General features: G+C 41.3%; 3 protein-coding genes across 6 annotated transcripts in view; all 3 read right to left on the reverse strand.

The window, feature by feature from the left end:
* The window catches only part of lrp6 (low density lipoprotein receptor-related protein 6), a 62,107-nt gene extending 55,993 nt beyond the window's left edge, over positions 1 to 6,114 (reverse strand). Inside the window, 2 exon segments of the mRNA XM_042078698.1 lie at positions 2,536 to 2,947; positions 5,783 to 6,114. Of these exon segments, the coding sequence (XP_041934632.1) occupies positions 2,536 to 2,947; positions 5,783 to 5,837 (467 nt within the window). The 5' untranslated portion in view covers positions 5,838 to 6,114.
* Positions 6,115 to 8,034: 1,920 nt separating this feature from the next.
* On the reverse strand, positions 8,035 to 16,196 carry mansc1 (MANSC domain containing 1). Of its 4 annotated transcripts, none has more exons than XM_042079183.1 (5): positions 15,842 to 16,196; positions 14,765 to 14,881; positions 13,079 to 13,420; positions 12,525 to 12,665; positions 8,035 to 10,329 (listed from the first exon to the last, which is right to left on the reverse strand). In XM_042079183.1, exons 3-5 carry the CDS (start codon positions 13,332 to 13,334, stop codon positions 9,299 to 9,301), a joined length of 1,428 nt encoding a protein of 475 aa, XP_041935117.1. In that variant the 5' UTR covers positions 13,335 to 13,420; positions 14,765 to 14,881; positions 15,842 to 16,196; the 3' UTR covers positions 8,035 to 9,298. The 4 variants fall into 4 exon arrangements, with proteins under 4 accessions (XP_041935117.1, XP_041935114.1, XP_041935116.1 ...); XM_042079180.1 differs by having other exon boundaries at positions 8,035 to 10,347; positions 15,842 to 16,195; XM_042079182.1 differs by lacking the exon at positions 14,765 to 14,881 and having other exon boundaries at positions 8,035 to 10,347; positions 15,842 to 16,195.
* Positions 16,197 to 16,573: 377 nt separating this feature from the next.
* Positions 16,574 to 20,324, reverse strand: c22h11orf98 (chromosome 22 C11orf98 homolog). The gene is made up of 4 exons (XM_042079184.1): positions 20,206 to 20,324; positions 19,767 to 19,891; positions 18,284 to 18,381; positions 16,574 to 17,013 (listed from the first exon to the last, which is right to left on the reverse strand). The coding sequence occupies exons 1-4, from the start codon at positions 20,239 to 20,241 to the stop codon at positions 16,892 to 16,894; spliced, it is 381 nt and encodes a 126-aa protein (XP_041935118.1). The 5' UTR covers positions 20,242 to 20,324; the 3' UTR covers positions 16,574 to 16,891.
* Between the last annotated feature and the right edge of the window lie 6,950 nt (positions 20,325 to 27,274).

Here is a 27,274-nt window from a genome sequence, read left to right on the forward strand (position 1 = left end):
CAACAAAACACCTAACAACCCCGTGATAAAAACCATCTGCCAATCAAAGTAGCACTCCAGGTCCTTTAGTCCAGTGTGAACAAGAATAGCACAATAATCAGAAATTTTAGATATCAACAATGCACTGATTTAGATAAGAGTCAGCCATGGTGGTCAAATCCGTTGTTACTTGCCTGAATTTCCCCTTGGGCTCAATAAAGTATCCATCTATCTACCTATCTGAATTAGCCAACCGGTGGAGCGTCATCAGGAGTTGGCAATCAATATGCACAGGGTTACTATAAGACAATGAATTAGACATTTAATACATTGATTGCCCAATTAGACATGCAACACAGTGGTCAAAACTAACACTGGAAGACCGTAACACACTTGGAAGACGGAACAATCTGGATCCCTAAAGAATTGCCGTTCCCCCATCACTAAAGAAGGCTATGTGAGGAAAACTGCCAAATACCATATATGGGAAAACAGTTTTTGGCAGGTGCAAAGACGATGATGTCTTTGTCTGACAACACCAAGAAGAAAACGTGTCAGTGACCAATACCGAAACATATGCTATTCTAAAATGATGAATGGTGCAGGAACTCTTATTCTTTCTTTTAGTGTTTTCCTGTTCAGATTAATAGGGATGAATTTTATTAGCAACTGATGGAATTAGGCCTGAGTCTCCTGTTTGAGACTCTCGTCTCAGTTGTGGATGTCTAAGAAGAGATGCATTATGAGATGCTCAACATAACAGCACCAAGAACAAACAGATTCTTTGACGCACTTACATAAGGATCAAGACGACGTTTCCTTAACTCCAAATAAAGCCATAGAAAGGGAGGAGTGGAAAATAAAAAAGGGCTTTAATCCCCGTTCAACAGATGTGCGTCTGCCAGGCTGCCAGCACCGCATTACCTGAGAACCATGAAGCCTTCACGACTGAAACCTTCATGACAAAAAGAAATGAATATCAGATGCCCTCAACTTACAGCAATAAAGTGAAGTAGGCCTAAACACACAATCACTTACTGCACAGCAGCAGTGATGAGGAGAAACCATTCTACTGTGAGCAAGACTATGGAAAGGTGTAGGGACCGAAGGTTATGTTGTCTGAATAAATCCCATTTGAGGATCCTAAACTGAGCAAGGTCACATTCTCTGGTGTCAGTGGATAGATAGGGGTTGAATGCAACAGCTCTTGCTCAACTGCATTCTGGATGGTAACCAGGCATCACTGGCATACAATCAGTTACACAATAGTGAGAGAGAGACTACATATAATAAACTCAATGAAACTCCAGGAAATTGATACACTGCTGGTACCGGAACATTTTTGAGTACACTCACAAGGACCCCCAGTCCAGCGGAGATTTTATTTAGCTCGTCACAGATGAAATGGGAGATAGAAAATGATTTTGGGGGTCTGAGTCAGTGTAATAGAGGAAGACAGACACAGAGACTTGGTCAAACGGCCATGAATGGCTTTTGTTGTGCTACAGTGAGTCCCAGATTTCAATCTACTCTTAACAAAAGAAGAATATGCCAGCCTTTCCTCTCAGTGAGGCAGAGCACAGGGATCTATTCAAGGGAAAAGGTACCCCCCCCCCCCCCCCCAACCGCAATTCTTCTTGTTCTTTTAGCCTCTCTAAATACAGGCCATCATGGCCTAGTTACTCCTGGATTCACCGGAGCTTTGGTAACTGAAGGGTTCCTTCTCCAAACAGCTTATTAAAAACTCTTGAATTTATGATGTGTAACTTAAACCGCAAGAACTACAACCGCTGAGATATATACAGTACAGCAGAATTTAATAAGATTTCCCATACTAAGCACACAGAGGGGGAAAAAAAAAATGTATAAACAAAACTACTTCAGGCAAGAAAGATATGTGCTGGAGAGCTCAGAGACCGTTGCAAAACAAGCCATACAAAACACAACAGAGGCAGACTAAACAATTCCAACGCGGTCAAGGACCTCTCATGGCCATCATGGCAAGGCCACTGACGTCGCCTGACGGCCGAGCAGAGTCCTGAGAGAGTTTTGGCCGTGACCCCCGGTCTGTTTACCCTCCTTCAGCCCCCCCCCCAGGCTGCTCCAGATGCCCCTCTATCTCTAACCGATGTAAGACATTCCTCGGCTGCCGATGCAGACTGCCCTCGTGAGCGCGAGTGCGACGCTTCCAAGCCAGAGACAAACACCCGAGACGCAGACATTCACTATTCACACGAGGCTATCTTTGTTTCCACCGCAAACCCATGTGTCAGCATAACAAGCTGCTTAAATCAGACAAAATAAAGTCTCAGGGTCTATTTCACTCCCAACAATGTGGCAGTAAACTGTAACACACTGAGGGATGACTTGCAGAGGCAAGCAGTTTAAATTCAACACAAACACACACTACTTACGTGCGCAGCCTATGGCCCCCCACCCCCCAAGCTCGCAGCTATATTAGGGTTCTTGCTGTGTTTGTCACTGTGGTCATCAGCAGCCATGCCACCCTATACATAGGGCCCCCCTTCTCCGAAGCTAAATAAATCCTCGACTCACCCTCTCTCTGGATCCAGGGCGATGGCCCTGGGCTGATCCAGGTCCTGCCAGAAGAGCACTTTCCGCAGCGAGCCGTCCAGCTCGGCCACCTCTATCCGATTTGTTTCCGAGTCTGTCCAATACAGCTTCTTCCCTAACCAGTCGCAGGCCAGGCCGTCGGGGGAGGCCAGGCCCGAGACCACGGTGGCCTGGACGCCGCTGGGGCTGCTGGCGCCCCCCGAGTGGTTGAAGACGGTGCGCTTGATGGCCTCCTCGCTCACGTCGCTCCAGTAGATCAGGCCCTGGCTGTAGACGTAATCCACCGCCGCCGCGTCCTCCAGGCCGCTGACAACCACCGTGGCGTTGGCACGGGCCTGCGACGCATCCACCAGCCGCAGGTCCCGTCGGTTGGCATACAGGAGCAGGGGAGCTCCTACAGGAAGAGGAGGAGATATGGTGCAGTTAGAAAAGCTGTAGCTATGTTGTGAAGGTGGAGGGCTGACATGTAATTTAGTACAGAGGGAGGGTGCACAGGTAAAAGGAGTCAAAAGAGTAAAGCAGTTATGAACGAATCTACTACAAAGTTCACTACTGAACTCCCTAACATTTAGCTTGAGACCAACACCTGTTTGACTTCTGATTTACCTGAAATAGTTGATGTTAGCCTTTTCACCTAAGTGCAGAATCACCCTAACACTATCACTACCACAACAACTCAAGCTATAGAAGAGCTAAGGCGCATTTCCTGAACCCATCATTGAGCAACCACTGCGGTTATGATGAGGAAACTACAGTTTCGAACACCTTCACTTTTAGTGACCATGGTGGTTGCTCAATGCAGCTTTCAGAAAACACACCCATGATTGTGAAAAAGTAGACACATTTAAATCAATGTGTTGTTTTAAAAAAAAAAAAAAAACACAGTACACTGTAAAACATCGCAATGCACATGTAACAAAAAAAACGGGTATTTTTTTTTTACTAATACTTTCAGAAAGCTTCACTTCTTTAGCTTATTCTGCACTACTTACAGCCAAACTCACAGTACATTCAAAGTGAAGGGGTTGATTTTTTAGGCTGACTGCCAACACTTCAGTTTACAGCGATAAAGCAGGGCCATAAAACCCTCAAGAGACACCTCGTAGGTGTCAGACTTTTCCAGAAACTTGGCACAAAGTCAAAACCCCATTTGACACATTAAACACCACAAACCACCGTATCAGCATCAAGGTCAACCTCAACCTCCTAGACTCTGTCCGATTGGCAGGTCCTTTTTTTTAGCATGTTGAATTTCCCTCTGCAAATATTTATAAACGCACAGAACACCAGGACAGCTCACTGAAGTCAATCCAAGACTACTACCCCACTTAGCCGAGAGTAAATAAGAGGGAAATGGCATTTTCAGGACACTTAATATTTTGCGTCTTTTGGTGTACATGTCAAAATACTGTGTCAAATGAGTACTCAGGGATAATATTCAGCAAATCACACTACCTTCATCACTTTCCCTTTGGGGAGTCCACTTTTGAAGCACAGGCACTTACTATATACACATACAGACTCCCCACCTGGACCCCGTGAAACTTGCTACTGACAGACAACTGGCTCCAAAAGTCCTTATTCAGAGGGTTAACATCAATGTATCTGTGCTGTCTAAACATGGCAAACATATGTGCAAGACCACTTATCAGTAGTGAAGACTGTAGTAGCTGATAACCTCTGGGACCAGACTCCCTCCAGATTATGCAGCACATTTATGGTTATGGTTATGGTTATAGATATGGGATTTGGCAGACGCTTTTGTCCAAAGCGACATACAAATACAAAACAATATAATGCTTAAATTTAACAGGGAAGAATTAAAGATGTCAGTCAGACTATATTAAGGAAAATAGCAATAATAAACAATAATGTCCATTCAATCAATAATATAATAACAATACACAAATGTTGGACCTACAGATATGACAGCTCATAACTGGAGAGTATAGACCTCTCCTTTCACAGGTCTGTTTATTTTCTACCCATACTAATTATTAGGATTGCACTTGTCTTGTTTTAAACTATAGTCATAAAAAAAGTTTGGAACTACCAATAAAGTTTCCTTTCTTGAAGTCAGTTAATCACTTTCTACATACTTTGCCTAAACAAAAACAGAAACAGCGAAATACGCCAGCATGAAGGAAAATGCCTAACAATGGATATCTCTTGAGACCATGCACATGACGCACGAAACTACAAACTAGAGTAGCCTTGCCCCAGCCTACCTGGTAAAGTAAACAAAGGACACTAAAACACTCCGTTTCCTAATATAAAAATCTGATATAACACAACTTGTTGACAAAAAATGAATGTGGGTTCAGATCTGAGTTTTGCAGAGACTGTGGATTCTTTCCTGAATGCCATCAACATGTTATTGTGAATGAAAGTCAGTTCAATAATTTGGCTAAAACCATAGAGATGTTTGAGAAGTTTTGTCATTGGATTTAACACTGGGTTGTCAAACTGTTTCGTAGTTTTTGGAATGTCATACAATTGCACTAAAACATGCTTAACTCCCAAGGGAAATATCTGATTGTGGAACTTGGGGTGAACTCGTAGTGAAAAAGTTACGAAAGCCACGCCATCCTTTGACCTCAGAACAAATCAGACCTTCCAAGTGAAGTGATTTTTCGTAAACGCAAACTTGTGTTGGCACAGAAAACACAAAGGAAAATGCCAAACAATGGCCTACTCGGAGCCCCCTTTTTAATCTTTAACGAAACATTTTAAATCTGTTCCTGTTAAATCGTTGTTCGAAGCCAAATCAAAGACCACTTGGCATTGTTTCGTCCAAGTTGTCTGCTAACAGAGACTAGCTTCCAAGTCCATTATGGCAAGCTTAAACAATAGCTCAATTAGCCATCAATAAGAGAAAACTTTCATTATTAACGTAATAACTTTGACAAACAAACTCTGCGTAAGTACAGAAAGACGAGCACATCAAAACACAAAGCAAGGATAGTAAATCAAATACAAAATGGAAACTGGATAGCAAGCTAGCTTGATGCATGCACGTATAGCAAGCAGTATAAGATAGCTGGCTAGCCACAGCTTGTAGCTAATAGCTATATTGGGTTCTTCTCAATGCTTCTTGCCAGCAACCATGCAACCCTCTACGAAAGGCCCATTTCGTTTGCACACATGCCGTTTTGCAAAATACTTCCTTGTTGTAATTAAACCACTGTCTCAACTTTTTACAAGGACACATACAAAGATCAAAACTCACCCCGTATTAGCAAACAAAAACTACACAACAACAGACTCCGTAGCACGGCGCCCATCTTTCCCCCTTTTTCTTGCCCCTGCCGCTCCTCTTCAGCGTAGGGGTTGCATGTCTGTCCTTTTCCACGTTCGGAATTTAAGGATTGTTACAATTATGTGCGTTCTAGCTGGTTATAATGTAACTAATATAATTCTCGGCTCCATTCTTCACTGGTTCAGGCTCGGTGGAGCTACGATTCCAAAGCTCTCATTCTGGTGCCTGAGCGCAACAACACGCTGCTTCTCGATCCGTCTCCTTCCGCTGGGAAGGAAAAAATGCCAACCCTCCCCCCTTTCCCCTATTCCCTCTCCGCTTCTTTCTCTGAAAACACTCTACTGCCGGCTATTGTTATAGTTGATTACACGCGCACTCCCTTGACGAGTGTGTTGGTCAAATAAAAAGAACTCTGTGATGATCCTAGAAAATATCAACAGACACTGCGAAGATGATCTCACATTTCAAAATGGGGGAAATGCGGGCTTCTACAACAATTGTTTGGAAGCATAAAAAGCACATTCCAGTGGGACTAGTTTCTCACGGTATTGGTGCTTCGGTTAAGGACAACATACCCCTGTGACCCTTCGGCGCGCTGTGTGGTTCTTCAAAAATGAAGAATATAAGATGAGCTGCTTGTGAAGTGTAGCCTACGATATCAGACATACTTCATGGTTATTCAATGAGGCAATCTTCGTTTGAAGCTACAATGGTTAACTTAACGAAATAGCATGACAAAGAGATCTTTTCAAACTCTGAATAAAGAGATCTCATGCAGCAAAAAAAGAGATAAATAATAAATGTTATAAATGTCTTTATCTGCTGCGTGGCCAATTAGCACTTTTTAACCTGTGGATGTAACAAATAATTAGGCCTAACTATTCTCCCAATTTGGTGATATTGAAAACCAAAAAATATTTTCAAAACGACATCTTATTTGACAGGGGGACACTGACAACAACACAGCAACTTGAATGAAATCAAAGCAGCTTTCCCAGAGATGTTAATATGCAGGTACCATTGGTGCATGAACCTGCATTGTAACAATGATAAGACTCTCAGATGGATAGTGAGACAGCATATTGTGTGTGTACTAGAGTGCGCACTTAATTTACATGTTTAGGTGTAATGTATATGTTTATGTATATGTTTAGGTGTTACATTTGTTATATAAATCTACCCCAAAATGCAAATCTAAAAGATCATATTCAATACACAAGAGTAGCCTACAGGGATGCCCCACCATGCATTTCCCATCCCAGAAGGATTTCACCTGTAGGTCAAGGTTCTAGCTGCAAACTATACCCACTGTACCTTTCAAACCTCTCAAACAGCAAAATAATCCAACTGTACTGAGTTCACATTGTTTGGTCTAAACAGACAATGTGACGAAAGGCAAATTTGTTGTGAGCACATAGGGAACTGCCATCAGAGACTCAGGGGGTCCTTTACCTAATTTGTAACGCTGTGAGAGAGCTCGTAAAAGAGGCCAGCCCTAAAATTTAAAGGACTGGCCTCCTCTTGGCTAGTTGAAATGTCTGTTAATGCACATGTCTGAAAACAAAATGCTATTGGTTGTAAATATTGCTGCAACACTTGATCCCCCCCCCCCCCCCCCCCCCCCCCAAGAAATAAACTTTTACTTACTTTCACATTGTTATCCTGTGATCATTTTCTAAAAACACTTAAGTTGCACTGCTGTGATTGTGAAGGCATCTGAGTTTCAGTATGCCCTCTCTTGGACATGCACCAACAAAGACTTCAAAAGACAATCTCATTGAGCAGTTTGAACCCCATTAAATAGAGATTTCCTACAATGAGAATTCTTTGCCAGCTTCAGTCAGTTCTTCAATTCCCAGAAGGCAAGATAAAAAAAACAGGGATTGAACCTCTATGACAGCCAAAAATGAGAACACTGGGGATGGTCTAGGTAGACAGAAGAGGGAATAGACTTGTTTTAGATCTGCCGAATGAAGCTGCATGTCTTCAACACCACCACAAAATATATGTGAGCTTAGCCTACTTACAAATGTACACCGAATAGTCACATCTATACTCTTTGACTGGTGTAGTAGATCTATATTTTTTATTTGAAACAAATAAAAAAGAAACTTGTCTTCATCCCTTTGATTGGTTCCTAATAAATGAAGAGTTGACTACAATGTGTTAATTGTGGACATGTTATGTAAATATATATGATGTGATTTATAAGGCATAAATCATATATTTAAAACATTTTATTACTTGCAAGATTTTTTTTATTTATTAAATCAAATGGAAAGCAACACTTCACAAAACAAGACCAAACTATTACCATCCACATATACTGAGATCTTAGAAAATATTAAAGCAATACAAGAAAGAAATTACTTAATTAGTTTTTGTGCAAGTGTTACACAGCCTGGGTTGCATACTGCACCATGGCACTCCAATTTCATACGTCTTTGCTGAGTGGTGTCTGACACCTTGTGGTGAAATGTAGCACTACACCCAGCCAAAGAGTATTTTCCTAAGCCTATTCAAAGTCCATTTTGCATTTCTGCCAACTCACTCTCTCACACACACGCACGCACTCAGGCACGCACGCACGCACACACGCACGCACACACGCACGCACACACAAACACACACACAACTTGACAAAGTTTACAACCTTTGTAATCTACCAGTGCATGAAAACCATTTCCATAAATACTCAAACAAAAATGAGTGTCAAAAAGTGTGTCAAAACCAAAATCATTTAAAGAGAAGTATATGAAGTACATGAAGTCCACAAATTAACCATTCTACCCACCACTGTGATTCATCTGGAGGGATACCAGAGACACAGTTATTCATGAATAGCACAGTCACAACAGAGAGAGAAAATAAAAGCGTGTTGATCGAGGCATTTATAGCAAGGACGGTTAGAGGGTCACCTTGTTAAGGGCTGATACCACAAATAAGCTGCACTGATTATGTACTGTAGGTACCAGACATGCAGTGAGTGCCATTTCAGTCACCATCTCAATGATCTCTCAACGTTCAACGCCACTGTGCAAAGTCTTCCGTCCATCTACTGGGTCTAACACAACAGTGCATATCACATCATCAAAGGAATTTTTTATGTCTAAATTTAGGCTTCCTGAGTTTGAGGTATTGCTTTTTATTTTCGCTATCCGTCTCCTCCGCTACCTTTTACAGTCTTCATTTTGAACTCTTCCCTCAGAGTGATGTGAGTGATTAAATGTTTCATAAAGGGCCTTTATCGCTGAAGGATATATAGTGTGTCATAAAACAAAATTACAGCGGTGCCATTTATCAATAAGTGTAAAATTACCCAACAGTGTGAAAAACAAATAGGTTTGCAGGAGTCCTTACGTCCTGTGTGTTGTAGTATGTCAATGTTGTTTTATATGAAACATTTCATTTATTTGTTTGTTGTTGTTTTTTTCGTGGTAGCGCTTGTCAGTATTCAGTAGCAATGTAATCCCGTTGGGGAGGGAGTCACACTTCGTAGTGTAGGTCATTGAGTTCCAGTCGCGTGTAGTGGCGTCGGTCGAACGACTCCATGGCCTTGCGGCCCACGAGGGCGAGGGCCATCGTGACGAAGGCCAACCCCACGAGCACCACTGCCACCAGGCTGGTCTTCCAGGCTGCCCGTGATACCACCGCCTTCCCAGCGGCCATACCGTGCGCTGGACCCACTGAACTGAACGCGTCTGGGATCTCAGCCTTCAACTCGTAATCCATTGCCGCAACAGCAGACGTGGTTCTTTCAGTGGCAGGTGTGGTTGTAGTAGTAGTAGTAGTAGCAGCAGTACTGGTAGTAGTTGTTGCTGTTGTTGTAGTGGTTGTAGTAGTTGTAGGGGTCGTCATCGTGGTGATGGGTTCCGTTGTGGGCTTCTCCAATGGTGGTGTCCTGACGGTCGCTGGCACAGGCTTAACTGGATGGGGCACTGGCCGATGCGGCCCTGGCTTGACCGGTCTCCTAGGTGGTGGTCTGATAGGTCTGTGAGGAGCTGGAGGATGTGGTGGTGGGGGGGCTTTGGTGGTGGTGGTGGTGGTGGTGGTGGTCGTGGTTGTCTGCGGTGCTGGAGGATCTGGTAGGACTGTGGTGGTCGTGGTTGGTTGTGTAGTGGTTGTGGTTGTTGTTGTTGTTGTTGTTGTTGTTGCTGCTGTTGTTGTTGTTGTTGTTGTTGCGGGGGTCGGTTCAGGTTCAGGTTCAGGGTCAGGTGCAGGTGGCATTGTCACAATGATAAATGTGGGTGGCTCTGTGGTGGTGGTGGTTGGAACGGTTGTTGTGGTGGTAGTGGTGGTTGGCTGTGTAGTGGTCTTGCTGGTTGTTGGAGCCGGTGTCGTTGTGGTGGTGGTGGTGGTAGTGGGTGCGGCTGTGGTTGTGGTTGTTGTTGTGGTTGGAGCTGTGGTCGTAGTTGGTGCAGTGGTGGTGGTGGTGGTTGTTGGAAGAGTTGTTGTGGTGGTGGCGGCAGTAGTGGTGGCTTGAGCAGGTTTGGCAGTGACTCTTGGGTTGACTTTTGCTGGGGGAAGCATGAAGCCTTCAGGAATGAGTGGACACACAAAAAACTTAGGAAGTGGTATATACAGTACACTTACAGTTTTTCCTCAGTTGCTTTGGTACATTTCTCAGATCAGAATTGAAATTCTCAAAACTACCTGTTCAATCTACACATCATTGTGTCACTTGTGCACATCAAAAAAGCAGTTTCTCATTTCTTTGAACAAGTTGCAAATGCTTTAGTACATCCATGCAAATGATTATGTACAATTCTCTGCTGTTTTCTACATTATCAATTGCTTATGTCATGTTGATCAAAATGTATTATAATGGGTCTCTGTTTAATAGTCTCACCCCCCACAACATTTAGGCATTAGTTCATAGCATAAGTGTTTACATGCAAAATAAGTATTTACATGCAAAACAAGTTGTCATAATATGCCAAGCAAGATGATATTCGTTGTGATGTGGATGCGAATTTGTGGCCCAACAGACAGGAATGTCAGGAGGTGTAGGAAGACTGCACTGTAATACCTATGGCACTGCATGTACAGTTTTCCCTAAAGAAATTGTATGTTCCCATTTCTACTTTTGTTTTTTTTCTTTGTGCTATGCAATGCTGTCTTTTCCTTTCTGTATTGCAATGACATGGTCTGGCAACAAATAACAATACAAACAGTAAAAGCGTAAATGTGAATCTTGTCCAGTCTCTTGCAATCAAACTTCCACATACACTAAGGTGTAACCTACAATTTACAATAATTGTCATCAAAACTTTAGCCATAGTTTACATCAGAATATCCCTCCGGAGTACACTGTTATATTGACAACATGACTAAGCAATTTGACTGTCTTATCCGTCCACAATGACTTGTCATTCTGATGGCACTGACATGTTCATTGACACAGATATTTAATTTTGAAAGATGAACTAAGGATTTTGAGCAAGAAAGTGGCTTTGGCAGGTAATCCATGGTGTTTTACTATTTGTATGAATTGTTTTGAGAAATGCACTTACTGTTTTGCAAATGTCAAGGATGATTCGAGAAATGTACCAAAGCGACTGAGAAAAACTGTATTACATTTATTTATAAGTACATGCCAAGAATATCTCAAGCATGTTCATACTAAAAAACAAGTGTGTACACACAACTTAAAAATAAAGCTTTCTTCATAGTTGCATACTGGTATTTGTTAATGGGTATGCTCTGTATGTCTAAGTTGTACTTCTGATAGTTGAATGGTATTTGGAATCTAGCTTTACAAAACTAGAAAAGCTAGTTTTTACAAATCTAACAATTTACTGTAAGTAATTTAAGTTAAATGTAAGTAATTTGTAGGAATTGTAAAAACAGAGAAACCCAGGACATTCTCAACATTTATTACTAAAATACCTATTTACCTCTAAAATACCTGTAAGCTCCATACTGGCTGACACATCCATGTTATTTAAATAGAAGGTCAGAAAAACTCTGTAAAGCCTGTATCAAAGGCATCATAATCCACTATTTGATTATCTAAACCCAATCAGTGTGGTGGCAATTATTTGAACCCTGAGCCTAATAGTACAGTAAAGCGCCTCTATGCCCAGTTGGCATTATGTCCTAGTATCGGCTAACCAGGGTTGCAATGGTATGAGATATTCATGGTCTATATAATTGTCTCTGAAAATATCAGTTTTAGCCAGTTTACCAATTTAACCAGGAGGCAGGATGTGGACAATTATTCTGATAGTCCACTTTATAATGGTATAATGGGTTTAGGATGTGTTGTCAAATGTGGGCGAACAAGTTTTTTCCATGTCCATGTTACTTCAAAACAGGTATCGAGCAAATGCACACGGTATGACAAACACACTTTCATACCACTGTATACCACAATACCAGCACACTGCTGCAACCCTACAGCCAACCATGTTTGTCTAGGGCTGATGGTGTTGTCATCAGCACTAAGGCCTGCTCATTACTGCAGTAAGTTGAGGTTTCACTGTCATATCAGGAACAACGCTGCAACCCTACAGCAAACCATGATTGCCTAGGGCTTATGGTGTTATCATCAGCACTATAAAACCTGCTCATTACTGCAGCAAGTTGAGGTAGTTTCACTGTCATATCAGGAGCAACAACATTTTATTAAAGAAAGAATAAATGTATAGTTAGTTCATAATAATTCAATAGATAATTAAATAATAATGTCCAGATAATAATGTCCATTTACCTCTGAAAATGTCATATGTATTGACATCTTTGGAGGTCATGAGCGGGCAGTCCTGTTCAGTGTCACAGTGGAACAGGTAGCAGTTTTCGGGAGGATCATTTGGCTTATGGGTTTTGTACACAACCAGATTGCACTTTAAACCTAGACATGGGATAAAAAGACAGATATAAATGCACACCAAAATGAAAAGGCTCCCATTAGACACTCAAAAACAAGCAAGGAAATAACAACACAACTGAACAAACAGCTATGTCTAATCTAGGCATACAACTGGTTACTGTGTTGATATAACATTTTTATATTGGGGATCTCTCACTTTACTCTTTGGAGCCTAGAAAAGTACAAGAAAAGTAAGAAATGAGAATTACTTGCTAACGTATACAATAATGTATATTACATTAATAGATGCATGATTTATAACAACTAAACAGGGACAGCATGTAATCTGACCTTGACCGAAATATTAAATGAACTTGCACATGCACATGCTCAGATACAGACATACAGACATACACACACAAAAGTAGTCTTTGTATCTATAGACATAACAGTACCTGGTCTCACTTCCTGTGAGCAACATGACAGAATGCAGTCCTTCTCTGATGGAGTGACCCGTGACTCCATGACGGTGCCTGGCTTTGTGAGGGCTACCCGCACGTCCACAATGACGTCCCGATGCTGTCTGGAGTAGCATGTTTCCTTTTCGAGCCCCCTCACAGGGGAGGTCATACAAAGGAACAGTACGGCAGAAACCACAAGTATCTGGGTCCATGCGTGCCTGGATCTGGCGTGACCAGCAATGAAAGACATGGCTTTGGGCTCTGGCTCTTCTTAGGTGCTCTGGCTATTCAGGCGACCTCAGGCAAAACATCAAGAAAGGCAAAATCCAGAGAGACCTGTGAGACAGAAGGAGTCAATGAAGTCAAGACAGTGCCTGAGTCATGCTTAGTTAGAAGTGGAGTAGCATTGTGGGACAAAAATGTTGCTGAGTGCTCCTACATTTAAAATGTGGAAGTGTCCTCACACTTAAGAATTTTCTGTTTGCTTGTTTTTTTTTCTCATGATGTGAATACAGACACTTCTATCCAAAGTCACTTACATATGACATGTATATTACAAGGGCCACTGTCCCCGGAGCAACTCGGGGTTAACGGGGTTAACGGTGGAAGCCGGGAATTGAACCTACAACTTTACAGGCTACTGCATGCCAGCCCAGCTCCACGACACTACCACCGCCCCATATATTATGCCTTTGTTTACATTGTCTATGCTTTTATATCTGAGTAGTATGGTGTTTTGTTTTTGTATTGTTAAATTTGTATCAAAACACATTATTCATCATTATAATTCCTTGACTTATATTACTTGTGTCAGGGGGATGACATCATTGCAAACTGTGCAGCATCTTTACAAGAAACAGAAAATACCCTCATGGGAATCAGAATAGCCCTTATCCAATCCAAATCAAATCTGGGAGGCTCTGCATCTTCCTTGACAAGAAGCTTAGTTCTAAATCAGCAATCATAAGTATGCACTTTGCTTGGTTAGTGTTAGTCAAAGGAGACCAGAGCTAAAGAAGTAAGTAGACTTCATGTTATGGAGGAAAGCTTTTTACTTCTTTTGAAGTATTTTTGAAGATAGATTTTGGATACATGTTGACAAAAGATTACAATACTGATCTGTACATGTTACAAGGCTGACAATGAAAAACATCACATTGACATTATCATGACATTTGGATGAGCTTAAACAGCTTTGAATATTTTACCCCACGATCTCCAAAAGCCTGGGGAGCTCATCAGACCCATTTAGAAGGGCAATCTAAGTTGCGAAACACTGAAACAGTGTTCCTAATTTGAACGCTCTAGAAACCCACTTTAGCAGCTGGCACAGATACGAATTGCTGCTGACACATACAAAATGTATAAAAACAAAACAAATGTAGACAGAATCTGTATGGAAATAATAAAAGTGATTGTTTTTTTCTGACTTTAAAGTGAATATCTTTTCAATAGCCTTGTTAAAAACATAGGTCACTTTTTTAAGGCTATTTCACTGTCAAACATACCCCATAAGGAACCTGTAAGCTAAAATGGCATTTGTTTTAGGTGCGCCACACTGAACTGTCAGAAATATGATTGCAATCGTATAGCTGGCCAAGCTCCTGGTGCTTAGAGTTTAGTCACTCTACTATCTATAATGAGTATGCTGAATAATAAAAGAAATGTATTCAGACTCACCAGCAATTTTGAAAAAGAGTTGATTGATCTCCATGAGCTGATCTGAGTCCTTCTGGGTCAACAGTCTACACAGTGTTCCTATATCCCTGGGATTGCACTGAGACTTTGCCCCCTGCTCTAAAATACACGATAAGCTTATGTTATCAGTCAGATATGAAGTCATGTCAAGTTCTTGAGGATTTAACAAAGGTCACTGAAGAAGGCCTTGCTTTAAGTATTAGTAAACTTGTCAATCTGGCCTGCATATGACACGCCTACTGGAAGATTCTGATAAGTGCTTCCGGGAGTATTAAGTCATTTAGGCCTATTGCGTTCACATCTCTAGCAGTCTGATCAGTAGTCTATTAGGATAGGAGAAATAGGCCTATAGGCTAGGCCTGCTTCATTATTATGGTACCCACTGTTCAATTCACTGTGAAATTACAATAGAACAACACACACAACACTCGCATACAGAAAAAAGAACAACAAGCGAAAGAAACCAGATGAGATGCTGAAGCCTAATAGTGCCTCTAGGGGTTCATCACAGCTTCCCTCCTTCTTTCCCTGCAGCTGGTGGTGAGCTGAGCAGCAGAGATGCTGGTGGTGCGTCGCTAGGCTACTGAGCATCACACAAAAGTATCCGGAGTAAGACCGTGTCGTGATGCAATCTTAATGAAATATGTATCCCTTTCTCTCAACGAGAACGCATGGGCTGTTCAATAAACTGCGTTTTAATCAAAGTGAAATATTAGCCAGACATAAGCTACTTCAACATGTTTAAAATAACACAATCGTATTTCCTTGTAGCCTACCGTTAAAAAATAGAAGAGCACTGACTGTTATACACCACCCCCAAGATAGCATAACGCACAATGTCGTAGATGTGTGACTTAACAGCGTATGTTTCCGAAAATCACATGTAAACTGAGCTATGAGGTAGCCTGTTCTAAAACCGGCCACTTTATTAGGCTATATCACATCTCCTAAAATATACGAGTTCAGTGAAACAGCAACACAGTGTGAGGTCTTTTTGATCAGGCTATACAATGCAAGAAGCTGGTGCCACAGTGAAATTAGGATGTCAGAGTAAGTTACCTATTTAAGGAGTCCTGAAGCAAAGAAGGTGAACACTTAAAGGACGTAAACAGAAACGATGCCCATTATTCCTCCTCGGCTTCAAGGCGATCCAAAGATGCCCCGTCACAAGCGCTCTGTGCCGCAAATTGACAATAGTCTACTGCAAAGTGCAGTCTATGTAGCAGACATGAATCACCTCAAGCAATAAGATAGTCTACAACCTGCCAAAATCGTGAAATTAACCTTCCGAAATAAAAAAAAAACGGAAACCGTGTGTTTAAAAACGTGAAGCTCCACGCTGTGTCACCCACGTCATTTTCTTCGTGAGAGATCCTTGCTTTCCCTGAGTCTGACCCATTTTTGTGTCTTTGTCCTCAACGCGACTAGTGGAGGGATGACGGCACATATTTGTTCAGCCCCCATATCTTAGACATGGCACAACCACACGCATAAATTATATTCAGACTTAAAACCATGCGGAGAGATCAGAAGATATTAGTTTGGGCTGTATCTTCCAGGACGAAGCTTGTGCTAAAACAATATAACAGTGGCAATGTATAGGGAGCACGCACGGGGGAATTATATGAATGCACTAGGCTATAGGCTATGTTGGCATTAGAAAGCAAAGTCGCGCAGAAAGCGGCTAAATGATCATCCATAGTGAACTGGTAGGCCTCTAGAACTGCCTTCGTAGATAAGTCATACACATAAATGTAAACATTTATCAAAGAAGGACAGAAAAATAGTTGCTATTTTACTAACATTTTAATTAACAAAATCACAAAAAGTTTACCATATGTTGCTTTTACATAACACCATAATTGACCGTTTTAACATAAATGGCTCCATAACAATCCAGGGTGAGTATTTGGAACCTTTACAAAACTTGATAAAGATATTCTGTAAACAAAGAAATTCTGGATCAGAAATTGTATTAATCTCAGTGAACAGAACTACTTTGTCACACAAAAACACATCCACATTGCAGTTTGTAGTCCATCCATTAAACTGCGAAGATGTTCTCCAACATTTAAAAAGTTACATTCCAAACAGTGAACTCCAATCAGATCATTCCATGTCCATCAGCTCTACATCCACCGCTCCATTATCCTTTTTCTGCTTTGCTTTCTTGGGCTTAGTAGAGACGGAGGCAGCGGGTGGTGCTGGGGCCTTCTGCTGTACAAACGTCACTAGAAAAGGCAAGACACAAAAGTGAAGTGAAGGAGTCAATGAATGAAGGCATACATGCCTAGCATCTGAAGAGTTGTCTGCCCTTGTTCAGGGATTATCTGCAATTACTGCAGATTTATGCATTGCCTGGCCAAAAAAAGTTCCCAACTAATATTTCATTGGGCCACCTTTCCTTATGATTATGCCGCACAAGCACACATTCACCATGGCATTGATTCAACAATCTTATGCAACCTCACAACATTTAGTGTAGTACAGATTTGCATTATTTGTTTAACTTTTTGCTAAGGTATCAACCCTCTGCGCAAAGTCTTCTTTAGCACATCCAAAAGACTTTCAATGGGGTTTAAGTCAGGACACTGTTTTGGCCAATTCATCTGTGAAAATGATTCCTGCTCCTCCACCTCCCAGAATCACTCTTTCACTGTCTAGGCAGACGGATCCTGGCATTGTCATCTGAGGATGGTCCATGCCATCAGGGAAGAAAACTTTTGAGCAACCCCAGATCATAACACTGTCTCCAGAGGCTTGATGGAAGCATAATGGGTGTGTCTCAACACACACACACAATGCCATGAGAACTCAAAGGACTGGAACTTAAGAGCTGTGGAGCCATAGCAAATAAACCACTTGTTAGTGAGGCTAATTGGAAAGACGCCATCCATCTTCTAAAACTGTACTCTGGGTCAATGGAAAAATGTCATGTAGTGTGAGGACTCCAGATTTAGTCTATTCCAGAGTGATGGGCATGTCAGGGTATGTAAGGAAGGACATGAAAGTGATGCACCCATCATGCATAGTTCCCACTGTGCAAGTCTCTGGAGGCCGGGTTATGATCCGGGGTAACCAGATCAGATCAGGTCAGGTCTAGGCTCAGCAGATGACTACCGGTAAGTACTGAATGACCAGCCAATCTCATGAATGGATTTTTTTCTCTCTTCCTGATGGCACAAGCATATTCCAGGACAACGGTTTCAGAATTCATTTGGCTAAAAATAAAGGAAAAGTGGTTCAGGGAGCATGAGGAATCATTTCCAAACAGAAATTGACCACCAAAGAGTCCCTATGAAAGTCTTTGGAACGTACTGGAGAAGTCTTTACACAGTGGTCTGACCTTTCTGTTGTCCATACAAGACATTGGCAAAAAATGTATTGCAACTCTGAATGGAAAAACACGTTGCAATGCTATAGCAAATGGAAGCTGTAACCAAGGCTTAAGGTGGTCTAACAGAGTATAAGAGTGGGGCAGTGTACATTCAAGAGACATACCATCCATGCCGGATTTTTCCTTGTCCATATGCGCTAGCTGCTTCAGAAGCTTGTGTTTCTTCTTGCCAGACAGAGTAATATTGGCTCTAGCACTAGAGCTGTTGAGGGAAATAATATATGAAATAATACATGTATACCGTATATATGTGTCTGACCTGATCCAGAATGGCATTGCATAAAACTAGCATAAAATTACACAACTTCAGAAGCCTCTCATCATTATAGGTCTAGTGAATTTAAATCAATACTATGTAACATAAAACATCTAAAAAGTGATATAATAAAGTGCATAATACTCCATTGTACTTCATTCACTGAGTATCGCCAATATGGCCGTGCGTGTTGGGTTACCATAGTTACCGGCCAGAACGTGACGTCGGTGCAAACCCCTAATAGCAAGGGGGAAACTAAACACAATGGGTCAGCAGTTTGTGTGACCCATTGTGCTACAGCAGCTCTATGACTATACATTCTATGGCTTCGTAGTGCTGAAGGGGACCAGAGACAATTATGGATGTAAAATCCATATAATCAAAATATAGCATTTATATCAAAATAAAAGCTCTGCTGCAAAATCACCATAAGAATGCTAGAACATTATGTGAAAAACGAGCCAGGGCATTAATCCCCACCCTCAATAAAAACACTTTACAAAAGCATCTCAAGGAATGTTATAAAATAACTGAAAATAGTATGGCCTGGCTCCTTCAACACTAATAAAACCATGTCCATGCCCAGACTACAGGAATCATTATCTACATCAGGGCTGAAAAAAGGGTCAGTGTTTCCACCCAAATAGCAACTTCCTATGGCTATTTTACAAAGCGATAAGACCTGCTCAGAGTGTAGCAGAAGTGCCATTTGCCCCATTAAGAGTTTATGTGCCATCAAAATGATTCTGGAAATGTTATTTTAAGGTAAAAAAAAATGTTTAGGGGACTTTAAACTTTGACGTGCTTGCAAACATAATGACTCCTCAAAACAAATCTGATGAATAATTGTTTGAAAATGTTTTTGTCTGTGATCATCAGTGCTTTAAAACAAGGAACATTTATGTGCCTGTCTGAAACTTGTGCCGTTGTAGCAGATAATGTATTTTCAAATCTTAAACAACCTGAGAACATCAAGCCCTGCATCACTCTTCTCATGACCAAGAGACTTCACAACTACTACTGAACATGGTGTGATGTATGATGTACAGCCAAATCTGAATTATTCAATGGCGACTAGATCATTCATGTGGAAATGGTCGCACTTTTGCATCATCCCAATTAGGTAAGTATTTCAACATATAAAGCCATAGGAAGGCTAAATCCTCTAATTATTGCATTATTGGTTTACATTTTTAAATAATTTTGGTTGACCACCATCACCTATGATTCAATGCAACCCAATTCAAACTCAGACTACAGAAAAGACACGTTACTATGTAGTATTGTATTTGTATAATTTTAAACTTTTCTTACGGAAAGACTGAACTTACCTTCTCTTTTTGAGATGATGCCTTGTAATGATCTCTTTATCCACTACGGCTCCAGTGATCATATGCTTCTGTTTTTTCTGTCTACCCAGAACCCTGCGTCTCTTGAACAACTTCCTTCCCAACTCCTTTATTCAACAAAATAAAGAAATACAGTGATTTACAAGTAGATTCCAAGCATAAAGTGAATTACAACGTTCTGCTGATTAGATGATTAGTTTTACAACCATGTATTTGAAAAAGACTCAGGTCATGGCACAGATGTAATAAAAGTGTAACAGCTAATGCTAAGTGTAGTGTGAGTTAGGTAAAGTGCCAGGCGAATTTGTTTGGAGATAAAATGGCCAACCACAACAGTAGCCTACGACACATCAAACTATCACCTACTCTAAAGGTACAAAATCATTTGCTATATATCCAGTAGCATATGTTCATAACTTACAGTTTTGGGTCTGTTTATCTTCCCACCCGGAGCCATGCTTGAACCACATGAGACACCCGGAAGATACGTTTTGTGACTAACATCTCATTGGCTAGAGTGCGATACTAGCACTACTCTCATTGGACGTGCGAGAACATGGGCGAGGCAGGGCAGCTTTGAGAAGTTTGTATAATGTCACACACTGCCCTCTAGTGAAATGGGTGCGCTGCGGTAATTTCTTCAGAAAAATGTCTTTTGGACTAATAATTAAAAAATCTGTTATTAATTAAAATGATAATTATGGTGATGAGTAGGCCCTAATTACTTCTTATAATTAAGAAATATTGTTATTATTATTACTATTATGCTTAATGTAGGTCTTTTAAACTTTATTTGAAACTACTGTAAGTCGCTTTGGACAAAAGTGTCTGCCAAATACCATAACCATAAAGTCAGAGTTTGAAACTCTGGAAGAAGTGGAATCTGAGTGATTATAGGCACTGTTCAGCAGTTTTCCAAGATTAACTGTGTTGATTTTTACCACCTGAACCGCCTGAATGTCACAGGCAGACATGTGAGTGAGTGTGGAACTGCAGAACACACTAATGTTGAAACTGATATCTGATATCAAATCTAATGTCAGATTTGACAGGCCATATGTTTGTTGCATGAGATGAGAGGGTAAGCCATTTTGTGATGGTTAGATAGGCTACAACAGAAAGATAGACAGCATAACAGAGAAATTGGTGATAGCAACTGAAGCTGTTTCTGCAGGGAAAATCAAGGGGTAACTCAATCCTTTTCTGGTAGATGTTGGGAGAGCTGTTATAATGGATCCTATGTCTCAGAATGAAGAAAGAATACCATTACGAGAAGCATCAGATATGCTAGTCTAGAATATCAGGGCAGACAGCACTACAGCCACGAGAAGTGGAGATGTAGGTCAGAGAACACAGCAGGCAGTAGTAGGAGCCAGAGAGGGCTATAGGCCTAATACTCACTGGCGGCCAAGAGGTGAGGTGAGGACAGGAATAGAATTAGAGGAATAAAGTTAGCTCTGGCAATTGGAGTGGATTTTATTTGGCACTGATTTCTGTTGAAGATGCACTTATTACTGCTATTATGCTCTTCTACACTTCCATCGTTGAGTCCATCTTCACCTCCTCCATCACCATCTGGTACGCTGCGGCCTCTGCCAAGGACAAGCACAGACGGCAGCGTATCATTCGCTCTGCTGAGAGGGCGATTGGCTGCTGTCTGCCATCCCTCCACGACCTGCATGCCTCCAGGGCCCTGGGGTGGGTAGGTAGGATTGTGGTTGACCCCTCCCACCCTGGACACAATCTCTTTCAGCCGCTCCCCTCCTGTAGGAAGCTGCAGGCCATCAGGACCAAAACCTCATGCACAAACTCAAGTTTCTTCCTGACTGCAGTTGGCCTCACCAACAAAGCCCGGGTCCCCCACTGTCACTGCACTGCCTCATAATCTCTTACCTTGACCCCACTGACAACATACAGTCATGCTGCACTAGCTACTAAGAGATATGTGATTACATATCTCTTCCACTTTGTTGTCACTTATGGTTGTCTGTCTTGCCCTAACATGTTGTCTATTTATTGTGTTATTGTATTATGTATTTTAATTATTGTATGGCATGCACTGACACCAAAGCAAATTCCTTGTATGTGAAAACTACTTCTACTTTGCAATAAACCTGGTGCTGATTCTGATTAGTTGAGAAAATGCAATTTGCATTTTGTGTGTTTTAGAGATGTTTTAATTAAGCGTATAGAACAATCATAACAATGTCTTGGTACTGCCATGCCAGTATCGAAAATGGATGGTATAGCCAAAGCCGATTATCTTAACAGTATGAAAGTTCCAGAAAATGTGAGCCAAGTTGAACACTATCAAATCAACGGACAGAAGGTAGCCTAACCTTTGGCATAACCTAAATGATTGATGCAGATGGAGTTTTGGTCAGTGGAAAGCCTGGGATGAATCTGTGATCATATCTGAATGAATAAATTAAGCAGTGGCCTGTAGCCTATATTGACTTTAAGAATAAAATGGTAATATACAACAAAATTGTATCTATTCACATGCTATGCACCATGTTTCAACAACTATGTTTCAACCAATGACTATGTTTTATTTCATAGGCCCACACCACAGTAGTTTCATATATCAGCGACTCCACTCTAATTCACATGAACACAGCTGTCAGCCCATAGCATTGTAGCCTAGTTTAGTTTAGGGTTTGCTAGGTTCTGTTCAGTGAAGAGTGACACAGGCTGGAATTTGAAATGACAGTAAGAACCAGGATATTTTCCATTGATAACACACCATGAGGAGCACACAGCGGCTTCCTTGACTGAATGCACGACAGTGACGACACAACAGTTGTCCTATGTGGTCAGTTTGTAGTGGTGGGTATCATTTTTTGTTCCTTTTTCTTTATAATTTTCATGTACGCCATCTGTGCCGGTCAAAATAGTTTGTATAATGTCCTATTATACTGTTGTTAAATCTTGCCGTCCTCCCCGTTAGCTGCTAAGATGAACTTGAAATTGTCTTAGCCATGTGAGTGTTGCTGTCACGCTTTTAATGCGTGAACCTTATTTCTGTATATCTGATATCTAAACCTTAGGCTAATTGGCTACCAGGCTTTGCAACACGACAGTTATATTATCTTAAAATAATGGCTTCAAACTCGTCTTGATGATAGACTTGTAGGCAAACGTCTCTGTTTCCAGAATGTCTAGCTGGCATATTGCATTTTATTAACTTGTAAAATACAATAGCAGCTATTTCAAATGACAGTATAGGCTGTTGTATGGGCTAGTAGGCCATACCAACATTCTTTAAATTACTAGAGTATTCGGTGTCTCTTTGGCTCCTTGACAGTCTGTCTGTCATATTCATTGCAGGAGGCTATTTCATTGATCTAAATGGCTTTCTTTTGTTGCCGAGTTCTTTTCTCTAATGTAAAGAGTAGTCTAGGCCTAATGAAATTATATTGACTCCTACTAAATTGACTCCTACTAAATACAGCAGGCAAAGCTGTTTAAAACACTTTTACAGTAGGCCTACGCTGCCGTTGGGCCTGAGACCTTTTTCTCAGCAGCCATTTAGACATGAAAGGCTGGGCTTGTGAAAAATGGCTGCTGTGAAAAAGGTCCATTACATTACTGAACTGTGTACCTATTTAATCCAAATACACTGTAGGACCTAGGCTTCTATTAAAAAGAGCTCTTGTGGAGAGCAATACGCGATCGGCCATTATCAATCAATTTGATTGAGTATTCGCCACTGCATCTCTGGCTCGTTTGTCATATGCTTTGATCAGTATTAGCTTCCTTTTCCCGTCATCATTTCTTTCCAAGTAGCAGCCTCATGTAGTAAACAGGCAGTGTAGGCCTACGGCAATGTTAAGTAGCAGGCCTATCAAAGTGAAGTAAAAGAAAATGACCATATTGAAAAAAAGATCATATAAGCAAATTATGTAAACAGTAATTGTATAGAAATGATTCAGTCCCAAGTCTTTTGAGCCTACTTTATTAAGTGATCACTATTTTGGCAGTTGTGTTGGACAAAACATGCCCTCTCTGTAATTAACTTACATTAAAATAGTCTCCCTCTTGTGGCCAACTCCTGTTATAGCAGACTGAGACAACAGCATGCTTTTTCATGTTTTTCCAAACATCTAGGCCCAATTGCCACATAATGTAATACCACAATGTAATGGTGATATAAGTTGCATATATGAGGACTACACCTTGAGTTGTCAAATTTACAAAACACTCCACATTTCTGTCTCAGAGGCAAGTTGCCAGCGAGCAGGCTTGGCTGCAGTCAACAGGCAGGGAACAGGGAGACGAGCAACAGAGAGAGACAGACAGACAAGCAGAACTCGGAGGTAAGGCTCTGGTCTCTGGTCACGCCAGCTCTAAGCTTCTCTTCACGGATGTGTGCTCTGCTGTTTATCCCCTGAAAATTGTAAGGGAATTTTGCAGCATAATAAGGTAATACGTATGGCTTCACTATTTTGTGAGTTTAACAATAATGAACACACACACAAAAAAAGACTCTATGTAGACCACTCTCAACTTTGCTGCTTCTGCAAGAATTGGAACTGTTTTCCATTCACCAAAAAAGTTTGGAGGCATGGAAGTATTTTCTTAATCCTTTACTCAGAATAATCATCAAAAAGAGGCAAGCTCTGTTTAGACTTCTTTTAACTGCTCTGAAAATCACACTCCGCTCTTTGTTTGTAAAAGATTTGAAGCTGGGCTGAAATACATGACCGTTCGAGCCAGGGCCCAGTGCACTACTCGCTCTCCCTCTCTCCCCTCTGTCTATTTAAGCCCATTGGTGTTTATTTAAATTCAAGGCTTTCTCATCCCCATCCACGGTGCCGTGTTGAAAACCAATCTGCTCACACTACCTCATTTTTGTTCAAACCACTAGATTTCCCACAGTGTGGCAGCCGTGGCCTAGCCTCCAAGGATGTTTAAGAGATCATGAGGGCCGTGGAGGTACTGTAGGCAGGTACACCGATGAGCGGCGGCGGTGGTGGTGGCTACAGCACGGCTGCCTTGGCAGGATGTGCTTTGAACCAATAATCTCGGGTAATTTTCGTGGCTTGGGAGCGGCCGCCCATCTAAATTGCACAGATGTTTCCCACGCTCGCGGCCCAATTGATTTCCCTGCTGGGGAAGGGTAATTGTGCGATCTGCTGGTCTTCTCTCTCTCTCTCTCTCTCTCTCTCTCTCTCTCTCTCTCTCTCTCTCTCTCTCTTTCTCTCTTTCTCTCTCTCTCTCTTTCTCTCGAACTGTTTCTCTTCTCCTGGTCCCTCAGCAGGAGTGTATCCGTGACTTTTCACTTGTGACCGCTTCCTTCGCCAGCAGTAAAACCACAAACAGAAACGCCAGAGGGCTTTTATTTGTGAATTTAGATTCTGGCACTACAGCATGCATTGGTCCCTTCTACCTAGTGAATCAAAGCACTTGGTGCTTCTTTGTTATGTTGCTGTTTTATTCAACAATCCAGTTAATTCAATAAAGATAATAAGAGGATTTGTGCTCTAAGGACTAAAGCAGAAGTGATTTTACAAAGGCCTCATTTCATTATTGGCTTGGGTACCATGCAAGGAAAAACGCTCCATAACAAAGCTGCAGAGATTTATGTGAACAGTACTAATAGAGATTGGATTGGTGTTTATTGAGTATTTCATCCAGTTAGTATTGGCTGACTTCCATGACAAGAACACAGATATTGTGACCAGTGAATGAGGAACAACAAAGACATGAAACTGGTTGTTACTGTTGTTGTTGTTGTTGTTTTTGTAGTTTGTGTAATGGCAGAGTTTCGACTCGTTACAAAGTCAAACTCCTGAAGCCAGCAGCTAGATGGTGTAAGAACTGCACTTATATTGTGGAGCCATAACCCTCTCACCATGCTAACAAGGTTGTGAGGACATGACCTCAACATGAAAAATACTTGAAAATACCTCCCTGTTGCCTAGATAGATTTTTTTCTCTCTCTCAGTATTTTTCCCATAGCCACTTGAATCTGTCTTGAAAAGCATCATAATATCACTTAACCATTCCTACATATTGATCGCTTCAGCGGTGCTATCCTGTTGCTTTCCAATTATTTACCCTTTTCTTCTCTCATAGGGGAATGGGCTTGAGCTCACAATTCCACACAATTCTTGCCAGCTGAGGAATTGAATCAAACCGCCATGCAAGGCTTTTGTTTTTTCAGTTTCCTGCCTGACAAAATAAAAGAGGTTTATTTGTCCAAAACTACTGTCAAGAGAGCTTAGGGATGTTGTCAGGCCAACTACCTCTGTCCGACATTGACATCATCTGGCCACTGCCCCTCTTCTTTTTTACTGCTTTTTATTTTATTTCATGAGCAAAAAAAAAAAAAAAAAAAAAAAAAAAAAAATATATATATATATATATATATATATGAGAAGAGAAAAATAATCCACACGCTGAAGTGTCTGATTGTATGAGTGTGTTTATTCTAATTGACTGCAGAGTCAAACTTTCTCATTTGAGGCGAGAATACTGGTGGATATGATGGTGTGGTGTTTTTGTTATTGTTGGTGTGTGAAGCTGTGCCTTGTTCCCGTATGTGCGTTTGAATCACTGCCTCCATGACAGCTCCGTCCGTCCTCCTGCGAGATGTCTTTCAGCCCTCTGACTGCCAGCCAAACCAAACTTGTCATGTTGCAAAACCAGCGGCAAGAGTTATTTTAATGGCTCTTTGAAAACCCACAAGTCCTTTATACCACACATTTTGAAGAAAAAAAGAGGGATGAGAGAGAGAGAGAGTGAGAGAGAAACTCTTGAGTTTGGAATGGTGGTCCATCTCTAATTAGATTTATGATGAGAAAGTTCATTTTGTTCACACATGTCCTCCCAGCCACAACTGGAATCACTCTCTCTCTTTTTGGGTGTGGACAGATATTGACAGTAAGGGTGTGTCCATAGGCCCTGGTTTTAGGTTGACTTTTTATGCTTCTAGTAGGTCAGTAGTTCTTTAGTTTTATCTGTACCAGAGACGGTCTAATGACACAGAGGTCATGGGTTCAATTCTCATGCTGCGCACTCATGTATTGCCTCAAGCAGTACTGTAAGAAGCTTTGAAGAAAACTGTCTTCGAAAAGTATGTTTTCGCATTTTGGGACATCATCGGTGTGTCAAGCTTGGATGCCCCGTGCACAGTACTGTACTGTGTTTGTCTTTGTGATTTATAGTAGTATTTATCTGGTCTTTTGATGTACTTCTCCACATCCATGTGCACTTATGGAGTTAGATCGCTTCTACTCATCAAAGCGAAGCGGTCCTATTGCCCAGGAAAACGTTGTAATGTAGACATGGCTAGTGTAGAGGACAAAGTGATGCCCTTCCCTTTACAGGAATGAGTGCGTCTAAGTGATTTTAATGAGTGCTCTCTGTTGATATAAAGCGATACCAAATGCTTCTAAATTCTCAAGATGAGACCTCTTGGAGCTTTGTGAGAGTCATGCAGTGCATGGAAAGGAAGAGGAGATGGAATGGAGATGGATCAGCAA

This window comes from Alosa sapidissima, chromosome 22, assembly GCF_018492685.1.
Source record: "Alosa sapidissima isolate fAloSap1 chromosome 22, fAloSap1.pri, whole genome shotgun sequence".
NCBI classification, from domain to species: Eukaryota; Metazoa; Chordata; class Actinopteri; order Clupeiformes; family Clupeidae; genus Alosa; species Alosa sapidissima.